This window comes from Halichoerus grypus, chromosome 14 (assembly GCF_964656455.1).
Source record: "Halichoerus grypus chromosome 14, mHalGry1.hap1.1, whole genome shotgun sequence".
Classification (NCBI taxonomy): Eukaryota; Metazoa; Chordata; class Mammalia; order Carnivora; family Phocidae; genus Halichoerus; species Halichoerus grypus.
The window spans coordinates 91,086,236-91,110,192 of NC_135725.1; the positions used below are offsets into that span (position 1 = coordinate 91,086,236).

General features: G+C 56.0%; 2 protein-coding genes across 5 annotated transcripts in view; one reads left to right on the forward strand and one right to left on the reverse strand.

Annotated features, from left to right (window-relative positions):
• The first annotated feature begins 1,982 nt into the window (after positions 1–1,982).
• Positions 1,983–7,298, forward strand: BRD3OS (BRD3 opposite strand). 4 transcript variants are annotated; one of them, XM_078061993.1, is made up of 3 exons: positions 1,983–2,000; positions 5,237–5,286; positions 5,660–7,298. In XM_078061993.1, the coding sequence occupies exon 3, from the start codon at positions 6,216–6,218 to the stop codon at positions 6,468–6,470; it is 255 nt and encodes an 84-aa protein (XP_077918119.1). In that variant the 5' UTR covers positions 1,983–2,000; positions 5,237–5,286; positions 5,660–6,215; the 3' UTR covers positions 6,471–7,298. The 4 variants fall into 4 exon arrangements, 1 of the variants encoding a protein (XP_077918119.1); XR_013443884.1 differs by lacking the exon at positions 1,983–2,000 and adding an exon at positions 4,486–4,699 and having other exon boundaries at positions 5,242–5,286; positions 5,660–6,212; XR_013443883.1 differs by lacking the exon at positions 1,983–2,000 and adding an exon at positions 4,492–4,663 and having other exon boundaries at positions 5,660–6,212.
• A 1,635-nt stretch (positions 7,299–8,933) lies between these two features.
• The window catches only part of BRD3 (bromodomain containing 3), a 38,390-nt gene continuing 23,366 nt past the window's right edge, over positions 8,934–23,957 (reverse strand). The window contains exons 7-12 of the mRNA XM_036108525.2: positions 22,101–22,229; positions 19,759–19,950; positions 18,713–18,948; positions 14,925–15,217; positions 13,797–13,925; positions 8,934–12,188 (exon numbers count right to left, since the gene is read on the reverse strand). Of these exons, the coding sequence (XP_035964418.1) occupies positions 12,073–12,188; positions 13,797–13,925; positions 14,925–15,217; positions 18,713–18,948; positions 19,759–19,950; positions 22,101–22,229 (1,095 nt within the window). The 3' untranslated portion in view covers positions 8,934–12,072. The remainder of the gene's footprint in view (positions 12,189–13,796; positions 13,926–14,924; positions 15,218–18,712; positions 18,949–19,758; positions 19,951–22,100; positions 22,230–23,957) is intronic.

Below are 23,957 nucleotides of genomic sequence, written 5' to 3' on the forward strand. Positions count from 1 at the left end.
ACAAAGATAATAAAAGAGTTGAAGGGAGAGGCGATCAATTGTCCTCCGAAGATGAGGTAGCCCTTGAGGAGGAGGCTGCTAAATATCATGAACAAGATTGGGAACTTTTTGCAAACGCCACAGCCCCTGAATGCGGCTCTGTGATTAATCTACATAGACAGTTAAAAGTTCCACAAAACAAGGCCTTAGTTCGTAAAAAACCATTGCCACCTATTAAGAATATTGGCTTTAAGGGAGCAATACAGGAGGCCTTGAGAGATGGGGATTTAACCTTTAAATGTTTTCCAGTGACTTCTGATGATGAATGGGATGAATCTCAGTGGGAACCACTCCCTTATAAGGTCTTAAAGGAACTAAAAAAGGCCTAGACGCCCTGACCATATGGAGGTGGTCATGGCATGTGTGGGTCCCCCTCATGCTCTCTTGGTGCAAGGTCATGGCCAATTATAGGTAAACAAGATTAATCATACCTATTATGTATCCTGTTCAAAATGTACATTAACTAATTGCATTAATCCAACTGTTGGACCAACTGTCTTTATAGTTGTTCATCAACCTCCTTATGTAGTGTTACCTGTAAAGTTAGAAGAACATTGGTATGATGATCCTGGCATGTATACGATTCAACTTGTAGATAAAGCCTTACGCCGCCCTAAGAGCTTTATTGCAGCACTTATATTAGGTATTACTGCTCTTATAGGAATCCTAAGCTCTTTTGCTGTATCTACAACTGTTTTAGTACAGGAAATACATACTGCACATCATGTGGATAGATTAACCCAGAATATTTCAACTGCACTTTATTTGCAGGAACAAACAGACAAGAAGTTTGAGGCACGATTAAATGTTCTAGAAGAAACTATATTATATGTAGGAAATCAAATTCAAAATCTCAAAACTCGGTTAACCACTAGATGCCATGCACAATATAAATGGATCTGTGTTACTCCCCACCATTATGATTCCTCATCTGTCCCTTGGGACAATGTCAAAAATCACCTATTGGGAATATGGAGCAATGATAATGTATCCTTGGACTTAAACTCCTTGCAAGAAAAAATTAAAGACATTAGTTTGGCACATGTGTCCTCAGCCACAGCCTCAGAAGTTGCAGATTCCTTTCTTGCCACTTTGCAGAAATACACCTCCACTACTGCCTGGTTACCATCCTTCATCAATCTAGGTATATCAGCACTAATTATTATCTCCCTTTTGTTTCTCTTTCCAGTCTTCGTCAAATTACTAAGTAGAGGAATAAAACAAATTCATTTGGAATTGAAGACTTTGCAACTGAAGGCCAAAAATAAAAAAGGGGGAGATGGCGTGAGCCAAGCTACTCATGCTGTTTGACAAGGTCCAAGTATGGGGGACGATCCTGAAAACGGGAGACTCCAGACTCCACAGCTGGCTCCTGCTGTTCTCTTTCATTTTGTTTATGGCAATCTTTAATAATTGTGGGAATATTTCTGGGCTGGCTCCTGCTATTCTCTTTCATTTTGTTTATGGCAATCTTTATAATTGTGGGAATATTTCTGGGGTTTCATGATAAAGTGACTACTCATCTTAGTTACGCCTATCTAAGCAATCATAATGAAGCTAATTCCACGAAGAATTAGTTTCTATAGAACAAAATAACAAGACGGTCACGCTCTGTCTGGCACCTTTCTCTTTGCGTACTGTTTTTTAGTTTTAGCGAAAGCCAATAAGCGGAAATCAATAAAGGTCATGTTAATCATTACAAAGGAAAAATGAAAGAAGGCTATGGCTGTGATCCAGAAAATGATCTAAGATTTGGAAAAACAAAAATATCCTAACATATAAATAAAGTTCCTCCGAGGCTGTCAGCAGGAGATGCTTGCAACCTGACCCTGTGTCTGTGTGTCCTCATTCGCCGACGCCGTCGGAGCTGGACTCCGGCAATGAGGCTCGAATTTCCGACCCCGAGATCAAGAGTCGCTCGCTCTTCTCACTGAGCCAGCCAGGCGCCCCAACACTAAGAAGTAGGTTACCTTGCTGGCTAGGGTGATGGATCCCTCATACCAAGGAGAAAGTGAGTCGTTGCTTCACACTGAGAGCAGGAAGAAGTAAGGCTCGAACTGGGGGGATTGTCTGAGGTACGTTTTAGCATTTCTGCCACCCAAAGTAAAAGTTAATAGAAAGCTACCACAAAATAAATAAATAGGATCATTGAAGCTTCATGCCCTTTGGGAATGAAGGTATAAGTCACCCCAGTAGTTAAAAAAAACTTGCCCAGCTGAGATGCGGCTGAGGGCAAGAAATTCTCGACAAGGACTGTGCAGGAGCGAGCACATAGCAGCTCTCCATGGTCCCCCCAGCCCCACTGCCTGTTAAGCATGTGTGTTTGTATCTCCTCATCCCCTTTATTATTTTCGGGAAGTGTTGTTGGAAGCGACTTTGCAATTAGGTTCAGGGAGAAGGATATTCAGACAGAAGGAGACCCGAATCAGAAAGGTCTGTCGGACTTTGCATCTCCTCCAGCTGGGGAGAGGCCAGACTGTCTCACTCTAGTATGGAAGAGAGTGGCATCTTCTTAGGCAGACATGTAGAGCTAGGTTTTGGGGTTTGCTTCTGTTGTATGGGGTTATGCATAGAAATGTGTGTAGGGCAGCTGAATGAACGAAGGGCGGGACTGTGCCCGTTCTGTAGTTCTGGCCTGTCACCCACGGCCTTTGCGTTAAACATGATCCAAACATCCTTTACGCTCTGCTTTGTGATGCTCCGACCAGGACTCTGCGAACCTCATTTGTCCCTTTGCCAGAGTCTTCCTGGTAGGCTCTGGGAGACAGACTGGGAACTGCAGAGGGAGGCCAAACTTGCTCCTTCCTCTCTGCTTCCTGCGGGCTTCCTGCCAGTGTGCACGCCCCCAGCAAAGATTTTTCACTTTTTTTTTTTTCCCCCTGAAGCAGCTGCTGCATCCAGTCTGTGGTTTTCCCAACAAGCACAAAATCCACTTTATCATGTTGCCAGAGGCAGCATCTGGCTGGCGTCCCTTTCCCGGGTCTGGGCCCCCTGCTACTGGGGCACTCAGTGCAGAGACACCAGCTCAAGCTGCTGGTGCCCCCTCCTCAAAAGTCTGAGTTTCAGCTCCATACTGTCCCTCCTCTGAGATCCTAAATTCTTGTAGAGTCTCCATAATATTACTTTCAGTAATAGGACCCTCCTTTGCTCCTTTAGGTTTTGAGGTGGTAGTTGCTTCCTGCTGTCGCTACTTCTGAGATACTTTAGACGTTTTTATTTTATCTTGACAGTTACCTGGTTAATAACTCTGTGCCTTGGAACAACCCCTTCCATTAACTTCTCTCTGGTCAACTCATTGGTGGGATTTCTGTCTTGGAACTGGACTCTACGTCCCTTCCCTTATTGATGACATATAGATTGCAAATTTCCTCTCATCTCTGTGATTTTCCTTTTCACCTATTTTTTTTTTAAATTCCAGTTAGCTAACTTTTTTTCCACTTTTAAAATAAACTTTTTAATTTAGGAAAGTTTTAGATTCACAGAGCAATTGCAAAGATAGTTCAGAGTTCCCATATACCCTGTGTATATGCCGTATATGTGTTTATTTCCTAGTGTATGCCTTTAGAGTTCTCAGTTTCCCTCCAGGCATGAGTTTAACTGCATCCCACAAGATCTGGACATCTTGTATTTTCATCCTCATTCCATTAAAATACTTTACAATTTGTATTGTGAGTTCCTCTTTGACCCATGAGAAATTTAGAAATGTTTCTTAATGATGAAAAACATATGCTTTCTTCTAGTTATCTTTTCATTGCTGTTTTATAGACCATTCTTCCTGTGGCCTTATTTATGTATGATTTGAACTTTGAAATGTGTTGAAATTGACTTACCGCTGGCACATGGTCTGTTTCCTGAATGTTCTGCGCCCTTGTGCAGGACGCGCATTGGCGGTGTGGGTGCAAGAAGTGCATTCCCGGGCAGGGGTGGGGGCGGGGGGGGGCAGGTGCAGCGTCCCATGGACGCCCTTCTTGACCACTTTCTTCATCAATGCTGCGGAAACCGTGAAATACCCCCGGTAAGGGAGAGAGCAGACGCCACATGAGGGTATTATTGGTATGCCTGGAGGGGGTGCGGAATTCTCAGGGACAGCATGGGGACAGGGGAGTTCAAGACATAATTTGAGAGAGCCCTAAGGGGACAAACTTGAATTATTTACTTTTTAATTTTTATTTAAGTTTTAGTTAACATTACAGTGCAACATTGGTTTCAGGAGTGGACTTCCGTGATTCATCATTTACATGCAACACCCAGTGCTCATCACAAGTGCCCTCCTTAATACCCATCCCCCACAATTATTTTTAAAAATGTATAGACTATTAGAAGTAAGGATGAGGATAGCAAACGCTACAGCACTGCCAAAAGTACCCGAGCAGCAACACAAAACTACTGTCAATGAAATGCTCGGACCAACAGTGACGGAGGCAGGACAGGGAGACAGTCGCTCCCGCCCATCGGATCGTTCTGCCGGCCTGCAGACTCGGCGCTCGGCTGGGCATGCCTGCGGGGCTGCCATGGAAACGCGGCCGCAGGCGACCGGCTCCGCCCCTGCCCCGGAGCGCCCGGCCCCGCGCCCCGCCCGGCTGTCCGCGCGTCGCCGAGGCCCCTTCGAGGCCCCTCCGCGCGGGTGACTGGGGCGCCGGCCAGCGACGGGAGGCGGGAGGTGATGGGGGGCGGCGGCATGGGGGCGCGGGTGACTGGGGCGGGAGGCCATGCGAGGGCGGGCGGCGGTGGGGGGAGCGCGCCTGGCGATGGGGGCCGCGGGTGACTGGGGCGGGAGGCGATGGGGAGCAGATGGTGATGGGGGGCGCGGGTGACTGGGGCGGGAGGCGATGGGGAGCAGATGGTGATGGGGGGCGCGGGTGACTGGGGCGGGAGGCGATGGGGGGGAGCAGGTGGACAATGGGAGACCTGGACAGGGTGACAGGGAGACCCTTGGCGCGAGGCAGGGATAGGTGGAGGACCCAGGATGCTGGGGAGGCAACCAGAGGGGCCATGAAGGGCTCCCGGGCGCCCGCGCGGCGTTGGGGAGAATCCGCGGCAGCCAGCAACGAGGGCGGGGCTGGGTGAGCAGGGCCCCGGCCATGCAGAAGGCAAATCTTGCACGGTTGGAAAAGCGGGTTTTTTTTGGGGGGGGGGGGGTAGTGGTTAGTGGATGCTTCCCTGTTTGGTTTCCACCTGACATCATTTTTCTGTCCAGCCCAGGGGCCCCCCAGCTGCCTGGAGCAGAAGCAGGGCCCTGGTGGCTGGGTGAGTACCGACCTGCCTTCAGCACAGGCAGCCTGAGCAAACCCGTCTCAGGCCGGGTGCTTGCCGGACCAGTCCCGAAACCTGTGCCCGCTCGGGTTCTTAGGACTTCATTTCCCAGATCTAGACACTGGCACTCCCACGGGAGGCTTACCCAGTATCCCCATTAGTTCATAAAGGCACTAGGAGGAGTCACAGGTCTGCCACTTAAACGCAGGCTCATGGTCTGGGTCACCTGACAGCAACTGCAATGGTGACATGCACCAGTAGCTTGGTTGGAGGCTCTGACCCCAAGAGCTGAGATTTTGTGCCGTAAAGCCTCCCCTTGCCGCTGGGCTGTCTCCCCGCCCCTGACAGCACGTTCATTTCTTTGTAGTGTCCGCCTGGGCGAGAGCTGAGGACACAGGACTGGCTCCGTCAGAGAGGCCCTGTGGCACTGGAAGCCGACCCAAGCACGGATCAGCGGAGGGCAGTTATGGGGACGGAGGTCAACGTCTGTGTCGCTGTACGATGTCATCTCATGCAGGGCACCAGATACATAAGTTAAGTGGGCCGAGCCGTGGTGTCGGAATCGCAGTGGACACCCGGCCAGGCCTCCCCAGCTGGGAGCCTAGTCCCTGGCGGCTGGACATGTGATAAAGCGCGGTCCAGGGCGCCCCTGTGCCGCTCGCTGGTTCTTAGAGGTCCTGACGGCGCCCCGAGGCTCCTCTCAAGTTCCCTCACATTGCATCCCTCCGGAGGGTGTTGCCTACGCGTGGCCTGAATTCGTGCTTTTTACCACTGAGTTAAGTAAGGAACCGCCAGAGCCGAGGGCTGGCGAGGTGGTTGATGAGTGCCCGGCGTGCAGAGCAGTGGGCGGCTGTGCACGCCCAGGACTGGCTCCGAGGGGCCCGGCGCGCGGGCGCCCAGGCGCGGGGAGCTGCGGGCCGGGGATGAGCGGCCGCGTGCCGCTGGCCGAGAAAGCTCTGTCGGAGAGCCATGCCCGGCTCCGGTACCGGGACGCCTCCCTGCTCATCTGGCGGCAGCAGCAGCAGCGGCTGGAGTCGGCGCCCCCTGGGACCTACCTGAGCCGGAGCCGCAGCATGTGGTACTCGCAGTACGGAAACGAGGCCATCCTGGTCCGGGACAGACACAAGCTCGGAGTGTCCCGGGACACGGGCCAGTCCAAGTTCTGTGCAATCATGTAATTCCGGTGGGACACCCGGGCCCAGGCGCTGAGCTGTGCGGAGATCAGGCCACGCTTCCCTCCCTGAGTGGCCTTGGCGGTTTCCAGGCCTTACTGGGAGATTCTGGAGAGTGAACGTGAAGCCCCAGCTGTGCTTCAAGAGCCCAAGAATGCTCGCCGGGGCTCCCAAGCCGTCTCCACGCATCACGCGGCCGGCGGACCCGGCTCCGGGCTCCCTTCCAGCCCTGCCAGCGCGCCGGAGACGCGGCTTTTGTCTTAGGTTTCCAAGCAGACCAAGCAAGAGGGACACCCTGGCTTCACACAAGCTTTTCAAAACTTTCCAGGTCGTTTCCAGTATTCCCTTCTGCCTGGTAAAGAACGGGACAGATCTAGAAGGTGAAGGAGTTCGCGTCAGGCCCGGCCGAGCATCGCGTGCGGGGCCAGGCGGGGTCAGCGGCCAGCAGCAGCCCCGCGGCGGGGCCTTCGGCGACGAGGAACGGGCGTCCCGTGCAGTGCGCGGCGGCAGCTTCTACGCCAACTTCCACATACTCGAGGGCGAGCATGCCAGGGCATCCACAAACATTCCAGAAACCAAGAGTTATTCTTAAGTTCCACGTCCGCTGCTTACGGAGATTTCGGACAGAATCTCAGGGCTGCAAAGGGCAAGCTGGGCCTCTGCGGGGAGGCGGCAGCCCGTCAGCCCTGCGGCGCCCCCGTGAGGGCAGTTTTTGCGAGGCATTTGCAAAGGATGTGCGGTCCGCTGTAACTGGTCTGTCTGCGTGGCTTTGCAAATGTGGGAGTATCTTTTGTCAGAGCTGATTTTTCTAAATAAATATGCTTTGGGACACTCCTTCCTTCCCCACTCATTTACCTGTTTGTTCAGAATACGTTAACTTGGCTTCAGGTTTGTTTTTTCCAATAACAGGAGAATCTAATGATTGCTACAAACCCTGTTACAGAAATGCATAAAGCACAGCAAAAGTGTCCTCCGCAGACGACCACGAGCAGCAGCTCTGCGTGTGCAACCGTGCGCGGTCCTAAAGGCACGGCCTGCACTGCGCATCTCGTCCTGGAGCTTTCCTCTTGCCCAGCCGTGCAGACGGACATCTACGCCATGCTTTGAAGTCTGACCGGCAGCACTCCCGTGAGCGCACAGGAGGGCAGAGATACTTCCCGTTGCTGCCCTGCACACAGCGTGTCGTGAGCCTCGTCGGACGTAGATCTTTTTGTGGGTGTGCAAGTTCATTAGCAAGCATCCCGGAAGTGGAACTCTGGGTCAGAGCACGTTCCCCAAATGTCAAAATGTCCAGCCAGAGGCTGGGCCTTAGTGATGGATCCTCGGCTTGCCTGCTGTGTGGGTCGGGAGGCTTGAAGTCACGTTTCCTCAATCTCCTCCCGGAGTTGAAGAGGGAAGCTGGCCCCATCTACACCGAGTTAAGACCTGCCGTAAGGGCCTGCTTGTCCAGCAGCCCTGACACTGGGATTACCCGGTAGATCGTTTGCTCAACATCTTTGCAGTTCAATCTAAGTCCTGCTTGGGAAGAAAGCAAACTGCAGAGACTCGTCTGGAATGCCTGTGCCGCATGTTGATGCACACCTCAGATTAACCTGAGTACGGGGGGGCAGTTAGTCTGACCCCAGGCATGGAAAGCACCTGGGAAGACAAGCACTAGCCACGGCCGAGGTCTGCATAGGTCAGCGTGTGCAGGTGACCGACATGCACTGGCCGCCCAGACGACAGCAGGTGCTAAGCTACTCAGAGCCTAGGAAGCCACCATCTGCCAAAGGGAAGCCCAGGCGGCTGGTTTCCCCGGCCGGGGCTGGAGCCACCGAAGTGGACACGGCCCAGTCCCCGTCCTTGGGGAGGTCAGCCTGGATGAGGTGGGGTAAGAGTCTGGACAAGGATGGCATGTGCTGAGGGGATGCTGGAAGGGTGCCTGCTGACAGCCGGGGGGCGGGGGCTGGGGGGGGAGGGTGCCATCGAGAACCTCTCCCCAGGACGGCTCTGCAAGGCCAGGCGCTAACAGCCAGGACTGCTCAGAAAACAGTGTCAGAGGCGCCTGTCTGCCGTCCATGGCTCGCAGAAGCCTCTCCTCCATGCCGGGCTCTGCGCTGAGTGCTGGAAGACTTCAGCAGACGGGAGACTGTGCCAGCAGGACAGTGTCTGCTGCCTGCCGTCCGGGAACCCGCCCCGGAACCTGCCCCAGCGCGGCCGGAGCACAGGGAGGCATCTGCCCAGAGAGGAGGAAGAGCGAGCGAAGACCGCAATGTGACCGAGGTTGTGCTTCTATGAAGAGGGCCGCTTGTTCTGGAGAACAGTTAGCGGAAAAGAAAGGCTACAATGATGTCCCCCAAATCCAGGTGCCCTCCTGCCCAGGCTGAGGACCAGAGCTACTTCGACGGCCGAGCGTTCCAGGGTGTAAGCTTCAGAGCATCTCCACACGCGCACCCGCGGGGCTGGGAGCCACCAGAAAGCAAAGGCACATACAGGCACCTTTTTTTTTTTGGTTTTATTATGAAAACAAAACAAATGCCCCAGGAGAAGGGTCCATGATTACCAGAAACATCAAAGAGTACTTTCTACCATTTTTATTCTGTTGTGTGGAGGCCAGCATTGCAATAAACAAGCTAAAACTACTTACATTGGACTCATTTTCAGTAACTGACATTTACAGGAATATACTAGAAACGGCACTAAAAAGTTTAAGAAAAGTTACGGTAAACTTGCATGCACATCATACAGAAAAGTAACAATTTAAATATAAAAAAGAAAAACTTCTGGAAGCGTGATGCCAGTATTGAGAAACAGGCTACACTGGGGGAACGCATCCTTTCTCTGGGTGGTGTTTTTCCCAGAGGGCCGTCACAGACGTGGATGTTGCATAAGAACAAAAAGAGAAACGAAAAGAAAACATATCTTACAGTTTGTAAGCAAGGTGATGCCGCCCAGCATGAGCACGGGTCTCTGCCCCCTGGGCCTCCGGGGCTCCCGTGAGGCCAACCTCCTAACCACACGGTTCCTTCCCCCTCGAGAAGAGGCCGTGAAATCTGCCCTCAGGTTCTCCGTGACACGACAGCCCTGCCTGTCCAGCACACAGAGAGACGTGGAGATGGCAAACACCCACAGGCTGACCTCGAGGGGGCTGAGGACGTTCCCCCAAACTCAGAAGAGAACTCGGCTTTGAAGTCTGCACAGGAAGCCTTAAGAAACCACAGCACCATCGAACTACACTGCTCAGGATGGACGGCAGCCCTCTGCGCCATGGCGGCCTCCTCCTGGGGGCAGGGGAAAAGGGCAGAGGTGATCCAGGACCCATGTCTCCCACAGAGCCAGCGGACAGTGAAGTGTTCTGAAATGCCTGCACTGTGCCGGGCTCGAGGACCACACGCTCCCCGACCTGATGGCTCACACAGGCGACCGCCCCCCACCATGCCCGCAGCTGGACAGGTGCTCCATGGGAGCCCCCCACGCGCCCCCCAGCACCCTCTGCTCGGGGAGGCGCGCTTGCTGCACGTTGCCAGAGAGATCCTGCTTTAAGACCATCCATCGTGTCATGTATTAAAGTCCTAGTTTAAATATTCCGTTACAGATCTGCTTAGAAAACACCTTTGAAACACAAGGGTAACTCTAAAAAATGGCAAGTTGAAAAATCCACATATATTTTTATTATAAACAAAACTTAATGAAAAGTTTAACAAACTGGCTCAAAACTCACCAAGCGTCAGAATCACCAGCAGTAAGAAACATGGTAACCCACCACCCACCGCCTCATCAGTGCCGTGTCCGGCAAGGGCATCCGTGACCGTAAGGGCCGGTGGAACCTGAATCCATTTTAGGATTTGTAAAGACTGCCCCCCTACTCGGATACTGATGACCAGTCCCCCTGTCCGCCTGGAAACTCGCCACCAGACCCGAGGCAGGGCACCCGCAGCTCCGCCCCCAGCACCCACCTCCTAGGGAGGTCTGGGAGAATGCCCTATCTCAGTCATTTCTGTGCTAGCGGGAAAATGCTCGAGCAGGGAGCCCGGTGTGGTCTTTGAGGAGCAAACCCTCCTGCGGCCAGAGGCTCCTCCCGCCCCACAGCCCCACGGCCCCTGCCCTCGGGGCTGGGAGGTGAGGGGCGCCCCATGGGGGGGCCTGGACGGCCGGCCCCTGGCACTCGAGGCCGAAGCCGCAATGCTCCGAGCTCAGGCGGGCCGTGTGGGGCGTCCCTGCACTCACAGGCCGCGGGGCAGCCTCTGGGAAAAACAAAACCAAAACATAACCTTCTGTTAAACTCTGTATATTATTATTATTTTTTTTTTTACAATAGAAAGTTAAAAATCAAGACTTAGATTTACTATACATTTTTTTTCTCTCAGATTACAAAGTTTATATTATATAACTGGGGTTCCCTAAATTGATTTCTTTTAAAACAGTCCTAAAGAGACCAGAAGTGAGTACAAAAGAACTCAACACACAGAACGAAGACTGAGAATGTGCTGCAGCTGGTAGCTGTCTACGCCTGTACGTCTCCAAACCCACACACGCACACGGAGAGCGGGCCCCGACCCCGCGGGGCAGGGCCGGGGAGGGCGAGCGCGCAGCCGGGATTGAGCACCAGCGCAGGCGGCAGGACGCCAGCACCTGGAGGCCACAGTCCGCCATCCGAGCAGGGGCTGGGGCTCTCCTTCGAACCACTTGGAAAGGCCTGCATGTCTGCTATTTTTTTTAATGCATTTCTTTTGCAGTTTTGTTTTTCTTTTTTTTTTTTAAAAAAAAATGACCAATGATGTTAATAAATAAAGTGTTCATATATACACGAAACTGGGAAAAGAGCTCCAGAATGTGCGGCAGCGGCAGCTCACAAGTTGGGGACACACATTGGGCTGGACTTTCGTAGAAAATTGCTGAACCTTACAAAAAAGTCTCCTTTTGTTTTTTGTTTTTGTTTTTTTAATCTTTTCTTTTTTTTTTCCTTTTTTTTTTTTTTTTTTAAGTTGAGGTAAAAGTTTCAGTGTATGGAAAGCTGTGCGCGGTACGCGCGGCCCCCGTGTTCCCTCCTGGGAGCTCCCGGCGCCCCTCCCTCCGCGCCCACCCACCTCTCCCCACCCTCCCCTGCAGAAGCCCAGACTGGAGCCCGTGGCCGCACCGCAACCCCCCGCGGCCCCCCCGCAGCAAGAGGCGACCCCGGCCGGCCTCGGGGCTGAGCTCGGGGTCGAGGGACAGACAAGGCCTGTTGGCAAAGCTGACAGCCTTCAGTACAGTACCATCTCAGAGAAACTTCCTTTCCAACAATTCCTCCTGGAGCTACAGACCAGGTCGGGCCTAAGAGACTTCAGATCACATCTGACATTGTTTTTCTACGGTCATCAGGTCAGCGCTGGAAGTTGCCATCTCCAAGCAACTGGACTCAGTTACGAAGAAAAGACTTTATGTGGGCTCGCACCTCCTCATAAAGCCTCACGGACACACGAGAAAGATCTCTGACCTATTAAAGCAAAAACTGGAAGATACCATAACACTGAGTTAACAAGGAAACCTGCACAGCGTGGAAGGAAAGCAGTATATTAACCATCGGAGGGAACACTGCAGTCTGGGCGTGGGCGACATCGCTGGCCGGGTTCTGCTCCGCGTCCAGGGCTCATTCCGAGTCGCTGCTGTCGGAGCTGGACCCACTGGAGCTGCTGCTCCCAGAGCCGGAGGAGCTGCTGCTGCTGAGTCGGGACGGGCCGCCTGAGGGCGCGGAGCCCGCTTTCTCTGAGGGAGACGCAGCAGGTGAGAGGCGCCCCCCACGCCCCCCACGTCCCTGCACTCGCCCGTGCCACGGCCCACCCGTTTCTTCACCCAGCAGCCCTGTCAGTATTAACAAACATGTGCCGGAATGAACACCTACGTTAACGAGGTGACGGGACGCTAAGAAATGCGTTTGGCCTCTGTCTGGGTTCCAGGCACAGAGCTCTGAAAACCCTTGGCATCCCCGCCGAGTGATAAGAATGTCTTTGGTCATTTACAAGGAGCCCCCTGTGGATCACACCCGAGCGTATGCTCATGAGCGACTCGGGGGACAGCCGGTCACCAGGAAACCCGCGGGATCGGGGCTGGGAGCTCCGGGGAAGGGAGACTGCTGCAGATGGAGGGCTAGAACACTCTCGATGCTGAGAGCTTCCAGGGTTGGGGGCACGTGGGGGTGCAGGGAGGGTGGCATGCCCAGAGAGGGGAGGGACGCCGCACACCCCCGCCATGCCTCTCCCTGCGCATCTCTTCCATTTGGCTGCTCCTGAGCTGTACCCTTCACAATAAACTATACATCTAGAAAAAGCTCTTTCTAACAAACTGTCATGTCTGAGCAGAGGGTCACGGGAGCCCCAGTGTACAGCCTGCCAGGCAGGGGTAAGGCAGGCCCAGGACTCGCACCTGGCATCAGAGAGAAGGGAGGTCTTGTGGAGGGCAGCCCCCCACCTGTGGGCTCTGAGCTAACCCTAAGTAAATAGTGTCCGAAGGGAACTGAATTGCCGGACCCCACCTGGAGTTGGGATTGCAGACCTGGTGTGGGCAGAAGCCCACACACCTGGTGTCAGAAGTGTGAATAAAAATAGCTCAGAGGGCCACAAAACTATTGAAATATGCCAGTCTAGAAAACACGAATGCTGTCCACCAGGAGGAACTAATGGGGTGTGGGGGCAGGTCAGCAGTTCAAAGATAGCCATCAGTCACGTGGCACCTACTCTGCCCTTCCCAGGGGAGACCTGAGGGGACCCGCCCCACCTTCAGAGGGAGTGGGCAAGGCCAACGGCGGCACCCAGCTGCCACATGATTGTGGACTCTGACCACTCACTACCTGGGGCCCCCCATCCCCGGGGCTGGGAGAAAGGGATCTGCCCTTTCTTATAGGCTCCAGAGGAAAGAGATAAGCAGTCAAATCACCTGCTCACCTAAAATAAGACCTCGCTGTCCACAAAGCACAGGACCCAGAGGCAGGGAGTTGGAACCTGTCTCCTGCCTGGGGACGGCCAGAAAGCTTGCTGCCAGGGGCCAGGACCCCAGTCCCTCTCAAGCCATGGGGTCCACCCCCAAAGACCACAGCTAGGCCCTTCCAGAGAGTCCTCTCCGGGAGGTTCTGGCATGGGGCACTCTCACACTTGTATGTGCTTGACCTCCCTGCAGAAGCAGGGCTCGGGTCCCCAGGTTACAGACAAGGGACTTGGGGTTTGAGAAGGTCAATAGTGTCATCTAAGGGGACACGGCTCCAGAGCTGGTCGAGCCACAGACTGAAGCCTGGGTCTGCCGGCCACTCCCCCCCCGCCGACCCTCCCCTCTGGCCAGAGGACCGCAGCAGGGGCAGCAGCGTGGCCCACAGACAGGTACCTTTCTTGGCGGGCTTCTTGTTGTTGTTCAGCTGCCCGCTGACGTCCTGCAGCCGCTTCTCTAACTCCTTCTTCTTTTCCTGAGCTAACTCCTCCTTCGACTTGGCCGCCTGCTTCTTCCCGCTCGTGGCTGTAAAGGAGCGCAGAGCTGAGCTGGCCGGCGGCCACCGCAGATGCCACCCGCCCTCCTGGATGCTCACGTGTGCTGGGCCCCCGCAGGGCTGCCCCCCGAGCTCCCGGACAGGGCGACACGAACCCTGCCACAGGCAAAGCCTTTTCTGTGACCCTCACACCTTCCCCACTCCACACAGTGCACAGATGGGGCACGGGCGGCTCGGCGACACGGTCACCCCTGTGCGGAGGGCGGAGTCGAGACTCGCCGTTCTCCAGCACGGATCCGGCTCAGCCTCAGCAGGGAGGCCTCCACCGCCAGGCAGCCTGTGCCACCACCCCTGAGTCTGAGAAGAACTTACCAAGGGCCAGCTGTGCCTGACGGCAGGGGTCACATGACTCCATCCAGGAGGAAGCAACTGACCCCTCAGAGTGAGGGAGGAAGCCCACTGAGGGCCACACGCAGGTCTAGGTGCACCCCGGGTGTTCCCTGGGGCCACTGCCCAGCGATCCTGCAGCTGCGGGGCTGCCTCGGGCCTGCGCTTCCCCTCACTGCCCAGGACCCGCTGCCCTAGGCAATGCCTCGTCCCCATCCAGTAAAGTTGCTGACTTCCAGGACGAGCCCGGGCCAGTGCCCATGTCCGTCCTGGGAGGTCTCTGGACCCTCAACTCCAGGCAAAAGGGAACTGGCCTACCCTGGCTAGGGAACCACTGAGAGGTCACCTGCAACCGTGGTCCCAAAGGGAGCCTCAGCGTCACTGGCACCTGAATGAACGGGGGCTGGGGGCCGACCCAGGGCCCCTGCCTGTCCTGGTGTTGGCCAAGGCATGCAAGCGCTGCCCACCCGCCCAAGCGCAGGGAAGAAGGGCCCGGCTGGGCACATGGTGGGAACGGGCAAGGAGAGTGGCCCACCCCACTGCCTGGCTTCCCCCACACCCCAGGCCTACAGGGGAGGGGAGGAGGGGAGGCAGGGGTGAGGGCAGGGACGGCAAGCATGGTGCTCTGCCCCACAACTTACACAATGGCTTCCTTTGCTTCTTCTGTAAACAAGACTTGACGTATCTCTCTAGCTCCCGCAAAGTGGTGGGTTTCAGAGTCTCAAAGTCAATCTCTATCTCGTCGGGATTGGAGTCCCTGAGCGAGGGCTCCCGGGACTGGATGATGTGTACCACCCGGCCCAGCTTCTCCCCGGGCAGCCGGTTGATGTCCAGGCTGAGCTGGCGCTTCTCGTCGTAGCTCATGGGCAGGCCCTCTTCCTCCTCCTCCGAGTCGTAGGAGGCTGATGCCTGCTTGCCACCCTTCTTCGGCTGCCTGAGGCACAAGGCAAAGAACACCATGGCACAGAGTCCCTGCCACTGTCCCCCCAGCCCCTGTGGAGCCCCCTGCCCATGGCCCCCCAGCCCCCGTGGAGCCCCCTCACCCTGTCTCTCCAGCCCCCGTGGAGCCCCCAGCCCATGGCCCCCTCAGGCCCCACGGAGCCCCCAGCCCATGACCCCCCAGCCCCCGTGGAGCCCCCAGCCCATGACCCCCCAGCCCCTGTGGAGCCCCCAGCCCCTATCCCCCCAGCCCCCGCGGAGCCCCCAGCCCCTGTACCCCAGCCCCCACGGAGCCCCCAGCCCATACGCAGCCCCCAGCCCATAGCCCCCCCAGCCCCCGCAGAGACCCCAGCCCATGGCCCCCCAGCCCCTGTGGGCCCCCCAGCCCCTGTGGAACCCCTGCCCATTGTCCTCCCGACACCTGTGGAGCCCCCAGTCCATGTCCCTCCAGCCCCTGCGCAGCCCCCAGTCCATGTCCCCTCAGCCCCGTGGAGCCCCTGCCCACAGTCCCCCCACCCCCACGGAGCCCCTGCCCCTCGCCCCTGTTCTATCTGGCCTTTTTCCTCTCTAGAACCAGGCTCTTTAACAAGAGGCAAGCCCTAAGTGGTGCCCTGGGCAGAGAGGCCAGGTGGACTGAGGGCTGCACATGTGTCTGCAGGGACATAGAAGACCCTGTTTCAGAGGTCAGAGCACAATCTGCTCCCAACTTGGGGGTTTCCTGGCCTGAGCCAGGAAAGACTGTAGTGGTCAGCTCCCCTCAACACCACACAGGCATCTCAGATTCAGCGGGTCAAAAACTGACCTCCCTATTCAAACAATCCAAAAGGAAGCAGAGAAGGAGGACAGAGAAATAAAAACCACAGGGAAGACAGAAAATAATGGAATGGCAGACCGAAATGCAATTTTATCAATCATTACGTTAAATATAAGTAGTCTAAACACACCAACTAAAAGACATAGATTGGATAAGAAACAAAACTGACTTACATGTGGTCCACCAATCCCACTTTAAATACAATGACAGAAGTAGGTTAAAAGTAAAGAGATGGGGGGACTACACCTCGCAAACATTAACCGAAAGAAAGCTGCAGTGGCTGTGTTAGCTTCAGACAGTGGAGACTTCAGAAACAGGAATAGTGTCAGGAAGAAGAGGGACATGGCATAGTGAGAAAAGGATCGACTGACCAAGAAGACATCATAGCCCTCAATGTGTGTGCATCTAAAAACCAAGCTTTAGAATGTATAAAGCAAAACTGATAGAACCAAAGGGAGGTAGAAACATCCACAATTACAGCAGGGGATCTAATGATTCTCTCTCCCAGTGATTAATAAAGCAATCAGCAAGAAGAGAAAAGACCCCAAGAACACCATCAACCAAATTAACCTAACTGACACATTTCGGGGGGGGGGGGGGTGTTTGTTGTTGTTGTTGTTTTTCCCCCTGACATTCAGGTAACAACCCAACAGCAGGAGAACACATATTCAAGTCCACATGGAACGTTCCCCAGTTCCCAGCCATAACATAAATCTTAACAGAAGTATTGAGATCACACAAAGTATGTTCTCTGACCCTAATGGAATTAAGCCAGAAACCAATAACTGAACCATGTCCAGAAAAAGATCTCCAAATACTTGGAAATTAGACAACGTACTTCTAAATAACAACATACTTCTAAATAACCCATGGTCAAAGAGGAAGTCTGAAGGGAAATTAGAAAATATTTTGAACTAAATGAAATCATACATATCAAATTTGTGGAGTACAGCTAAAGTAGTGTTTAGATAAAAATAAATAGTATTAAATATTTATGTTAGAAGAGGTCTCAAATCAATAATCTAAGTTTCTACTTTAAGAGAGCAAATTAAGTCCAAAACAAGCAAAAGGAAGTAATAAAAATAAGACCATAAACAAAAGGAAGTAAAAGCAGATAAAACCCAATGACATCAAATGCTGGTTGCTTCAACAACCAATAAAACTCATCAATCTCTCTTCAGATTCACCATGAAAAAAAGACAAAGAAAAGACACATCACTAAAGGCCCTACAGATGTTGAAAGGACCATGAGGGCACACTGCAAACAAACCAATGCCCATAAATTCCACATTTCAAGTGAAATGGAGCAAGGTCTCAAAAGCACAAATCCCCAAAACTCACTCAAGATGAAACTGATAATCTGACCAGTCCTGTATCTACAAAAATAACTGAATTCATCGTCAAAAGCCTCACAATGAAAACCCCAGGCCCAGATGCTTTCACTGGAGAATTCTACTTAGTATTTAAGAATTAACACCAACTCTATAAATCCACCCAGGAAATAGAGGAGAGAACACCTCCCAATTCATTTTTGAGGCCAGTGTTATACTGACACCAAATCCATACAGACATTACAAGAAAACCTGACTCCTGCCTCCCCTCTGAAAAGGGAGGGAGGACAAAACACGAGCATTCCCACCCCTACCCCTCGCTAATGCTGCTGACTACCTACCCAGCTGCCAAGGCCCGAACCCCGTTTCCCATGCCCCTGTCCTCCTGCTTCCAGGCACCAAGGCCTGGCCCTTCTGCCTCCCACCTCCATGGCCACCCTGGCCTCTCTTGCCTGCATAACCACAAAACCTCCCCGGGCTGTCCTTTCTCCCAGTCCTGCGTCCCAATGATCCATTCTCCACACTGTCCAGGATCTGACCACTTCCAGCTCAAACACCTCATGACTTCCCTTCATTTGCTCAGAGGATAAAACGAGAGGCCTCAGCAAAGCTGGCCAATCTCAGCAGCCTCTCCCGACTCCTCTTCCCAAACCAGTCTCCATTCCTCAGTGGAACCAACCTTGTCCTAATTCCCACTCATTCCTAGAACACGTCTGCTGGCCTCCACGGCCTTGTCTCCGCTGTTCTGACTCTCGGAACCCTCTCCCGACTGCTGCTGAGTTTGCTCTTGCACAGCAGTCACTCCTCCCCTGGGAAGCCTTCCTTCTACCTTGCAGGAGAGGCCCGCCGGCCCCGAGCACCTTCCCCCCATCCTCGTGTCCCTGTGGTCCCGTCCGTGGCAAGCATTCCTCAGGGCAGTGCACGGTAGGAGTGAAGACAGAAGGTAGGTGGACCAGGAAGGAGAAAACCGTACCGAGGCACAATGCCCCTAGGACTCCTTGGCTCAAATCAGGAAAACAGCCCCAAAGACTTGAGATGCTGAAGTCTGTGCCAGACAGTGCGACCATTCCAGTGCCTGAGATCGAGAGGCTAACCCCACAGACAGCCGAGTGACACCCTCCAGAGCTCAGTCTTCCCAGCAGAGGCCTCATTTTGTCCCCCTACTCTCGGGGACAAGGACCACCCCGCCCCCATCCCGTTTCCCATGTACCAGCCCAGTCTCCGTGTCACCAGGATTTGCAGCCAAGGTGTGAAGGCCCAAATCCAGTACCCGTCCCGCCACACAAGCACCTAGGACACCTAGCAACACTGGGCTTGCAGGGGCCTGAAGGGCGCCACAGCCCACCTGCTGGCCGCGGCCGTGCTGCTGGCCTTCTTGGTGGGAGCCTTCTTCGGTTGGGCCTGCTTGGCGGGTGGGGCCACCTTGGCCTTCTTCTCGTCCTCGGACTTTGTCTTGTGCCTCTCCTTGTCCTTGTCCTTGTCCTTCTTCTTCTTCTCCTTCTCCTTCTTCTCCTTCTTCCTCTTTGGCTTGTTCACTGGGGCCTGCGACAGGGCGGCCAGCTGCTCGTGCACAGCCTTCAGCTGGAAAATAGCAGGCGGCTGAGCGGGGCTCCCCGGGGGCTGGCCCAAGGGGGCCTCGGGGTGCCCTCAGAGCTACCTCAAACACGCGGGGAGGTGAGCCAGGAGCAGACGGCATCCAAGGCCCCCTCTGCCCTCACGACCCCTATGCGCGCTGGAGAGCTTCGGGGCCTCGCCGGCCCCACCTGAGGCACCGCTCACAGGCCCGGAGGCTGACCGATGGGCCCGGTGGCGCCCTCAGGCCAGGACAGGGGCATGGCAACATCTTCCTCACCACTTAGAGACAACTCTGCACAGAGGTTTGTATGTCTGTACGAAGGAGATTTTCAACGGCTACCTTTAGAAGCCATTTGCATGCCATACGGCAGATGGACAGGATTAAAACGATCCGGGGCCAGCAGCTGAGGTTTACCCCGAGTCGATCCATACCTGGTAGCGTGCTAGGCGTTTTACATACTTTTCATTTCAGCGACCCCCGCGAGGGCCGTGAGCTGCACCTCACAGGGGAGGAAACAGTGTCACAGATCCTGGAGCCGCCAGGTGGCTACACCGAGGGCCGCCTTCCCTGTGGCGTCACCTCTAACGAGGCTCAGCCCAAAGTCAAACACCAGCCCCCTGCCGCTGACGGCGGGGCCATCTCTACTCTGCTCTCTCCTCCCCGTCGGAGGCTGGAGCCGGCGCCCGCGAGACCCTTCCGCGGCGGGTGAGGCACCACACGGCGGCCTGGCGTGACCCTGACCTCCAGCGCTGCCGAGGGGCCCTCGGAGCGGACGCCCCCCAGGTCCCCGCCCAGGGCGGCCCGGCCCGTGGCACCTGCTCCTGCAGCTCGGCCAGCCGGGTGGCCCGCTCCTCCTCCGAGTCCGAGCTGCCCGAGTCCGAGGAGCTCTCCCCACTGCTGCGGCTGCTCTCGGCACCCTTGCTCAGCACGGGGGCCGCGGGGGCAGGCAGAGCCGGCGCCTCCACTGGCTCATCCGGCATCTTGGCAAACCGCATCTCAAACACGTCCTGCGGGAAAGCAGGGGCCGCCTGAGGTCCTGGACGCCCATGGGGCAAGCCCCTTGGGGTGGGGAACCCACACCTGAGCATCTGTGAGCTGCTCTCAGAGCTGCACCCGCAGCGGCTCCGAAGGCCAGGCCCACAGGGGGACTGGGCCAGCCCTAGCTTGCTCTCCCTCCCTCCCTCCCTCCCTCCCTCCCTGTCCAGGCACTGAGTGCAGGTCTGGGGGCAGGGGGCAGGGGCCATGGGGCCAACAGCCACGGATGCAGCCTTCTAGGAACTGGTCCGCAAACTCCCTTTATTAAGCACGCAAGCCTTCCGTAGATCTGCATATCCTTATGGCCTCTGGGTCTGAGGCCCTATGAGGCTGCCGCCCACTGCAAAGCAGCTGGAGTGCCTGCCTTTGTCTGAACTATGACCTCTATGGGGCCCGCAGCTGCCAGGTCTGGGGGCCACTTGACATTCTCGCCCATTCCTCGCCCTAGAGCTCTTTACACAGCATTACCTCTCATTCTGAGTTAGGCCCAAAAATTGGCTCCAAAGGCAAAAGTCTTGTTCCGTCAACGCTGGCTTTGGAAAGCCCCTTGCCAGCTTGCACAGAGCAGGACCCAGGCCCTCAGGGGCACCTCCCAGCCAAGGTCCCCTCTCCTGGCGGCCCAGGTTCATTTCACATGGGGGTGCACAGCCACGTGGGAGCTCCCTGTCTGCTAAGCTCCTACACACGAATCCACACCAGCTCACACTCGTGAGATGCCACCCCACTGGTCCCAGACTCTCCTCCCAGAGGCACAGATGCGCACAGCGGTCCGGCCCGCTCTCGGCACATGGCTGGAGGAGCACTGACAGCAGGCTGCTTCCATGCGGCTCTGACCCCAGAGCTGGACTGGCATGATTGCTCAGTGCACTGGGAATCGCGACTCGCAGCCTCTGTGGCCAGACTGCCGAGAACCAGCTTTAGCAGGAACAGAACCAGCCCCACCTGGCTTTCTCATTAAGCTGTACCAGGAGTTCACCGGGTTCGGGAGCATCACAGAGTAAACACGGAGTAGAACCGTGCAGAGCCTTTTTGCTCCCAGACACAGTGGGGCGTGGTCTGAGCATAAAACCACAGATCCTGCTGGCTTCTGGGCATCCTGGGACCAGCAGGACCGCTGCACCATACCCCCAAGGGGAGCCGGTCCACGGAGGGCACAGCCTGCATTAGCAGAACCTGGGAAAGGCCCACTCAACACAGGAGGACCCAGCAGCACGAAAGACAGCTTCTCTCCTCCCTCCTCTGGGTCCTGGGTGGCCAAGGGTGACACCATGAGCTGTTTTACGGGGTTTTCAAAGGGTTCTGAGTAAAAGACTAGGAACAGCTCACACAACAAATAGCCTGCATTCTGGGGATAAAAAAAAAACTGCCGGAAGAGAGTAGAGATCCACAATTTTTACTCTTTCCTCCAAAAAAAAGTCTTCCAATTACATAACGTTTAAAATTTTGGTGCTGTTGGGCCACCTGGGTGGCTCAGTCGATCAAGTGTCGGACTCTTGATTTTGGCTCAGGTCACGATCCCAGGGTGGTGAGATCGAGCCCCACGTTGTGCTCCGTGCTCAGCGAGGAGTCTGCTGGAGATTCTCTCTCTCCCTCTCCCTTCCCCTCCCCCACTTGTGCTCACGCTCTCTCTAAAATTTAAAAAAAACCTTTAACATTTTGGTGCTGTTGTTTATAAAAGCACCCGTGCCTGTCGTAAGGAGAGCGCAGACCCACGCAGAACTAGGCGGGCAGCACCCAGACTTGTGACAGAAGGTCACACGCAAGCGTCAGGTGCCCAGGCTCACTGGCAGGCCCGTGACAAAGGCCCCCTCGCACAGAGACTGGAGCTGTGGGAGGAGGGACCCCTGCCCTCTCATCCTCCCCCTCCCCACGGGAACGTGTGCCTGCAGCTCCCGGGGGACAGAGGCTGGACTGTCCGCCACCGTGTGCCCGGGAAGCAGGCCTGGGGCCTGGCCAGCGCCGGGCACCGCTCAGGAGAAAGGTGTTGTGCGGGGGAGGCTCTCCCACGGCCTTCGCGGCTGTACATTCTCCGGGAGGCCGGTCTTTCCTGGGCGCCTGCCCCAGGTTGCTGGTGCCCCCCTGTGCCCCGAAGGCCCCTCTGCCTGAGAGCGCCTCCGGTTACCTGGAGCTTCCTGGCCATGGCCACCACCTCGTGGTCTGGGGGGTTGTATTTGTAGCAGTTGGAGAACATTAACCGGATGTCGGCGGCAAAGCCCTGCGCGTCTGGGTACTCACGGCTGTCCATCTTCTTCTGCAACACACAAGCGGCGGGGGTGAGGGGCGCTGCCCGGCACCCCAGGGCCCAGCCAGGCCCCGCATGCAGCACCTCACACCACCACACGACCACCATCACGGCCAGCCCCAGACCTCGTCCCCAGGAGCCCCGAGGGACAGTGTGGGCGCAGGACTCGAGGGCTCGGAAGAGAGGCCCCGGGACCCCCAGGGAGGCGGCCTGAACCCTGGCTCCCGCGGCCGCCACGTAAGCTCTCCTTGCTCTATAGCTTCCAGCTCTACACGCCCCGTAGCTTTATACACAGAGAAGTCCCTGACGGGAGGAGCTCCAGGGCGAACAGGGAGCTTCCGGTAAACTTGCTGCCAACTCGGGGCAGGGGCGTGGGGGTCTCCTCAGTTCGCGGATCGAGACACTGACTTCGTCGCTGTGAGAATCCAGGCATTGTTGGCCAGCCTGCCGCTCGCAACCCAGCAGGACAAGGTGGGGTTGGTGGGGGTAAGACAACACGCCCGCTCACGGGGACGACAGAAGCGCGACCATCGACAGACACCGCGAGGTGGCACTTAGAACAAGCTGCCGGTCAGGGCACACGGAGGGGAACTGCTTGGTGAGGCAGCGAGCTCCCTGTGTCTGCACGGGTTCAAGTAGAAGCTGTCAGTCAGGGACCGCCTGTCAGTGGGGGGCGCCCGCTCTCCTGGGGACCATGCACCCCTGGAGGACAGTGCGGGTCTCGCTCACACCTACACAGACCTGGACGCTGGCGGGTTGAGTGCAGCCCGACTCCAGGGCCCGCAGCCTCTCTAGTGCCTTGGGTACGCACCCCTGCCAGTCACAGAGCTTCTGACAGCTCCCAGGCTGCATGGCTCCAGCCCTCAGCACAGCGTCCCTACTCTGGGGAGGCCCAGCTAGGGAGGACAAACGGGCACCTGAGACCCTCTCAACTTCTGCCAGATTTTCAGACTCTGGTCCTAACTTGACCACTGGCGGCTCTCCCAGGGGGCGGGGGGCGGGGGCTGGGAACACACAGGCTACACGTTAAGTGCACGTGGGGTGCCCACGGACAGTCGGGCAGCTGTGTGTCGTTCCTCACTGTTTCGCAGACGACGGGTGTTTCTGAGGGGGAACGCCAGAGCAAACCGCCCGCGTGCACGCGGCCCCCGCTCGGTAGCCCAGCAGGACACGGCCTCAGCCTGCAGGTGCCCCGGCACACCAGGGCCGGGCAGCCTCCCCACTCAGCCGCTCCCTGGCAGCGTGGCACGTACAAGTCACTGGTCTCACTGGCCTCCCGAGAGTTCTGGGGATTCAGAAGGGCACAGCGAGTGTCACCCTCATCTGGGTGACATGAGCTCTGCCGGCTCGGCTCGAGGCCCCAAGAGTCAAAGACGTGGATTCCGGGACTGGCTCCAGCAGCAGCTCACTCGGGGCAGGCCCTCCAGCCTCAGCTTCCCCGTCTCGAAACAGCAGGGTGCGTGCAAAGGCCTAGCCCCTTTACCCCCCACCACCCCAAGTCCCAGCCAGGACACTGTGTGCGGAGGCCGAATGGGCGCACAGCCACCCACTGCTGGCCCAGAGCCAGGACCCCACAGACCCTGAGCAGGGAGAGCTCGGCCTCGGACTTGGCCTGGGAGCCCCGTTCCACCCACTGCCCCATGGTCAAGACCGGCTAGGAGAGAGCAGGCCTCAGGCGAGAGCAAATCCAAACCACGGTTAGGAATTCTCCCCGGAAAGAGGGGCAGCGCTGCACTC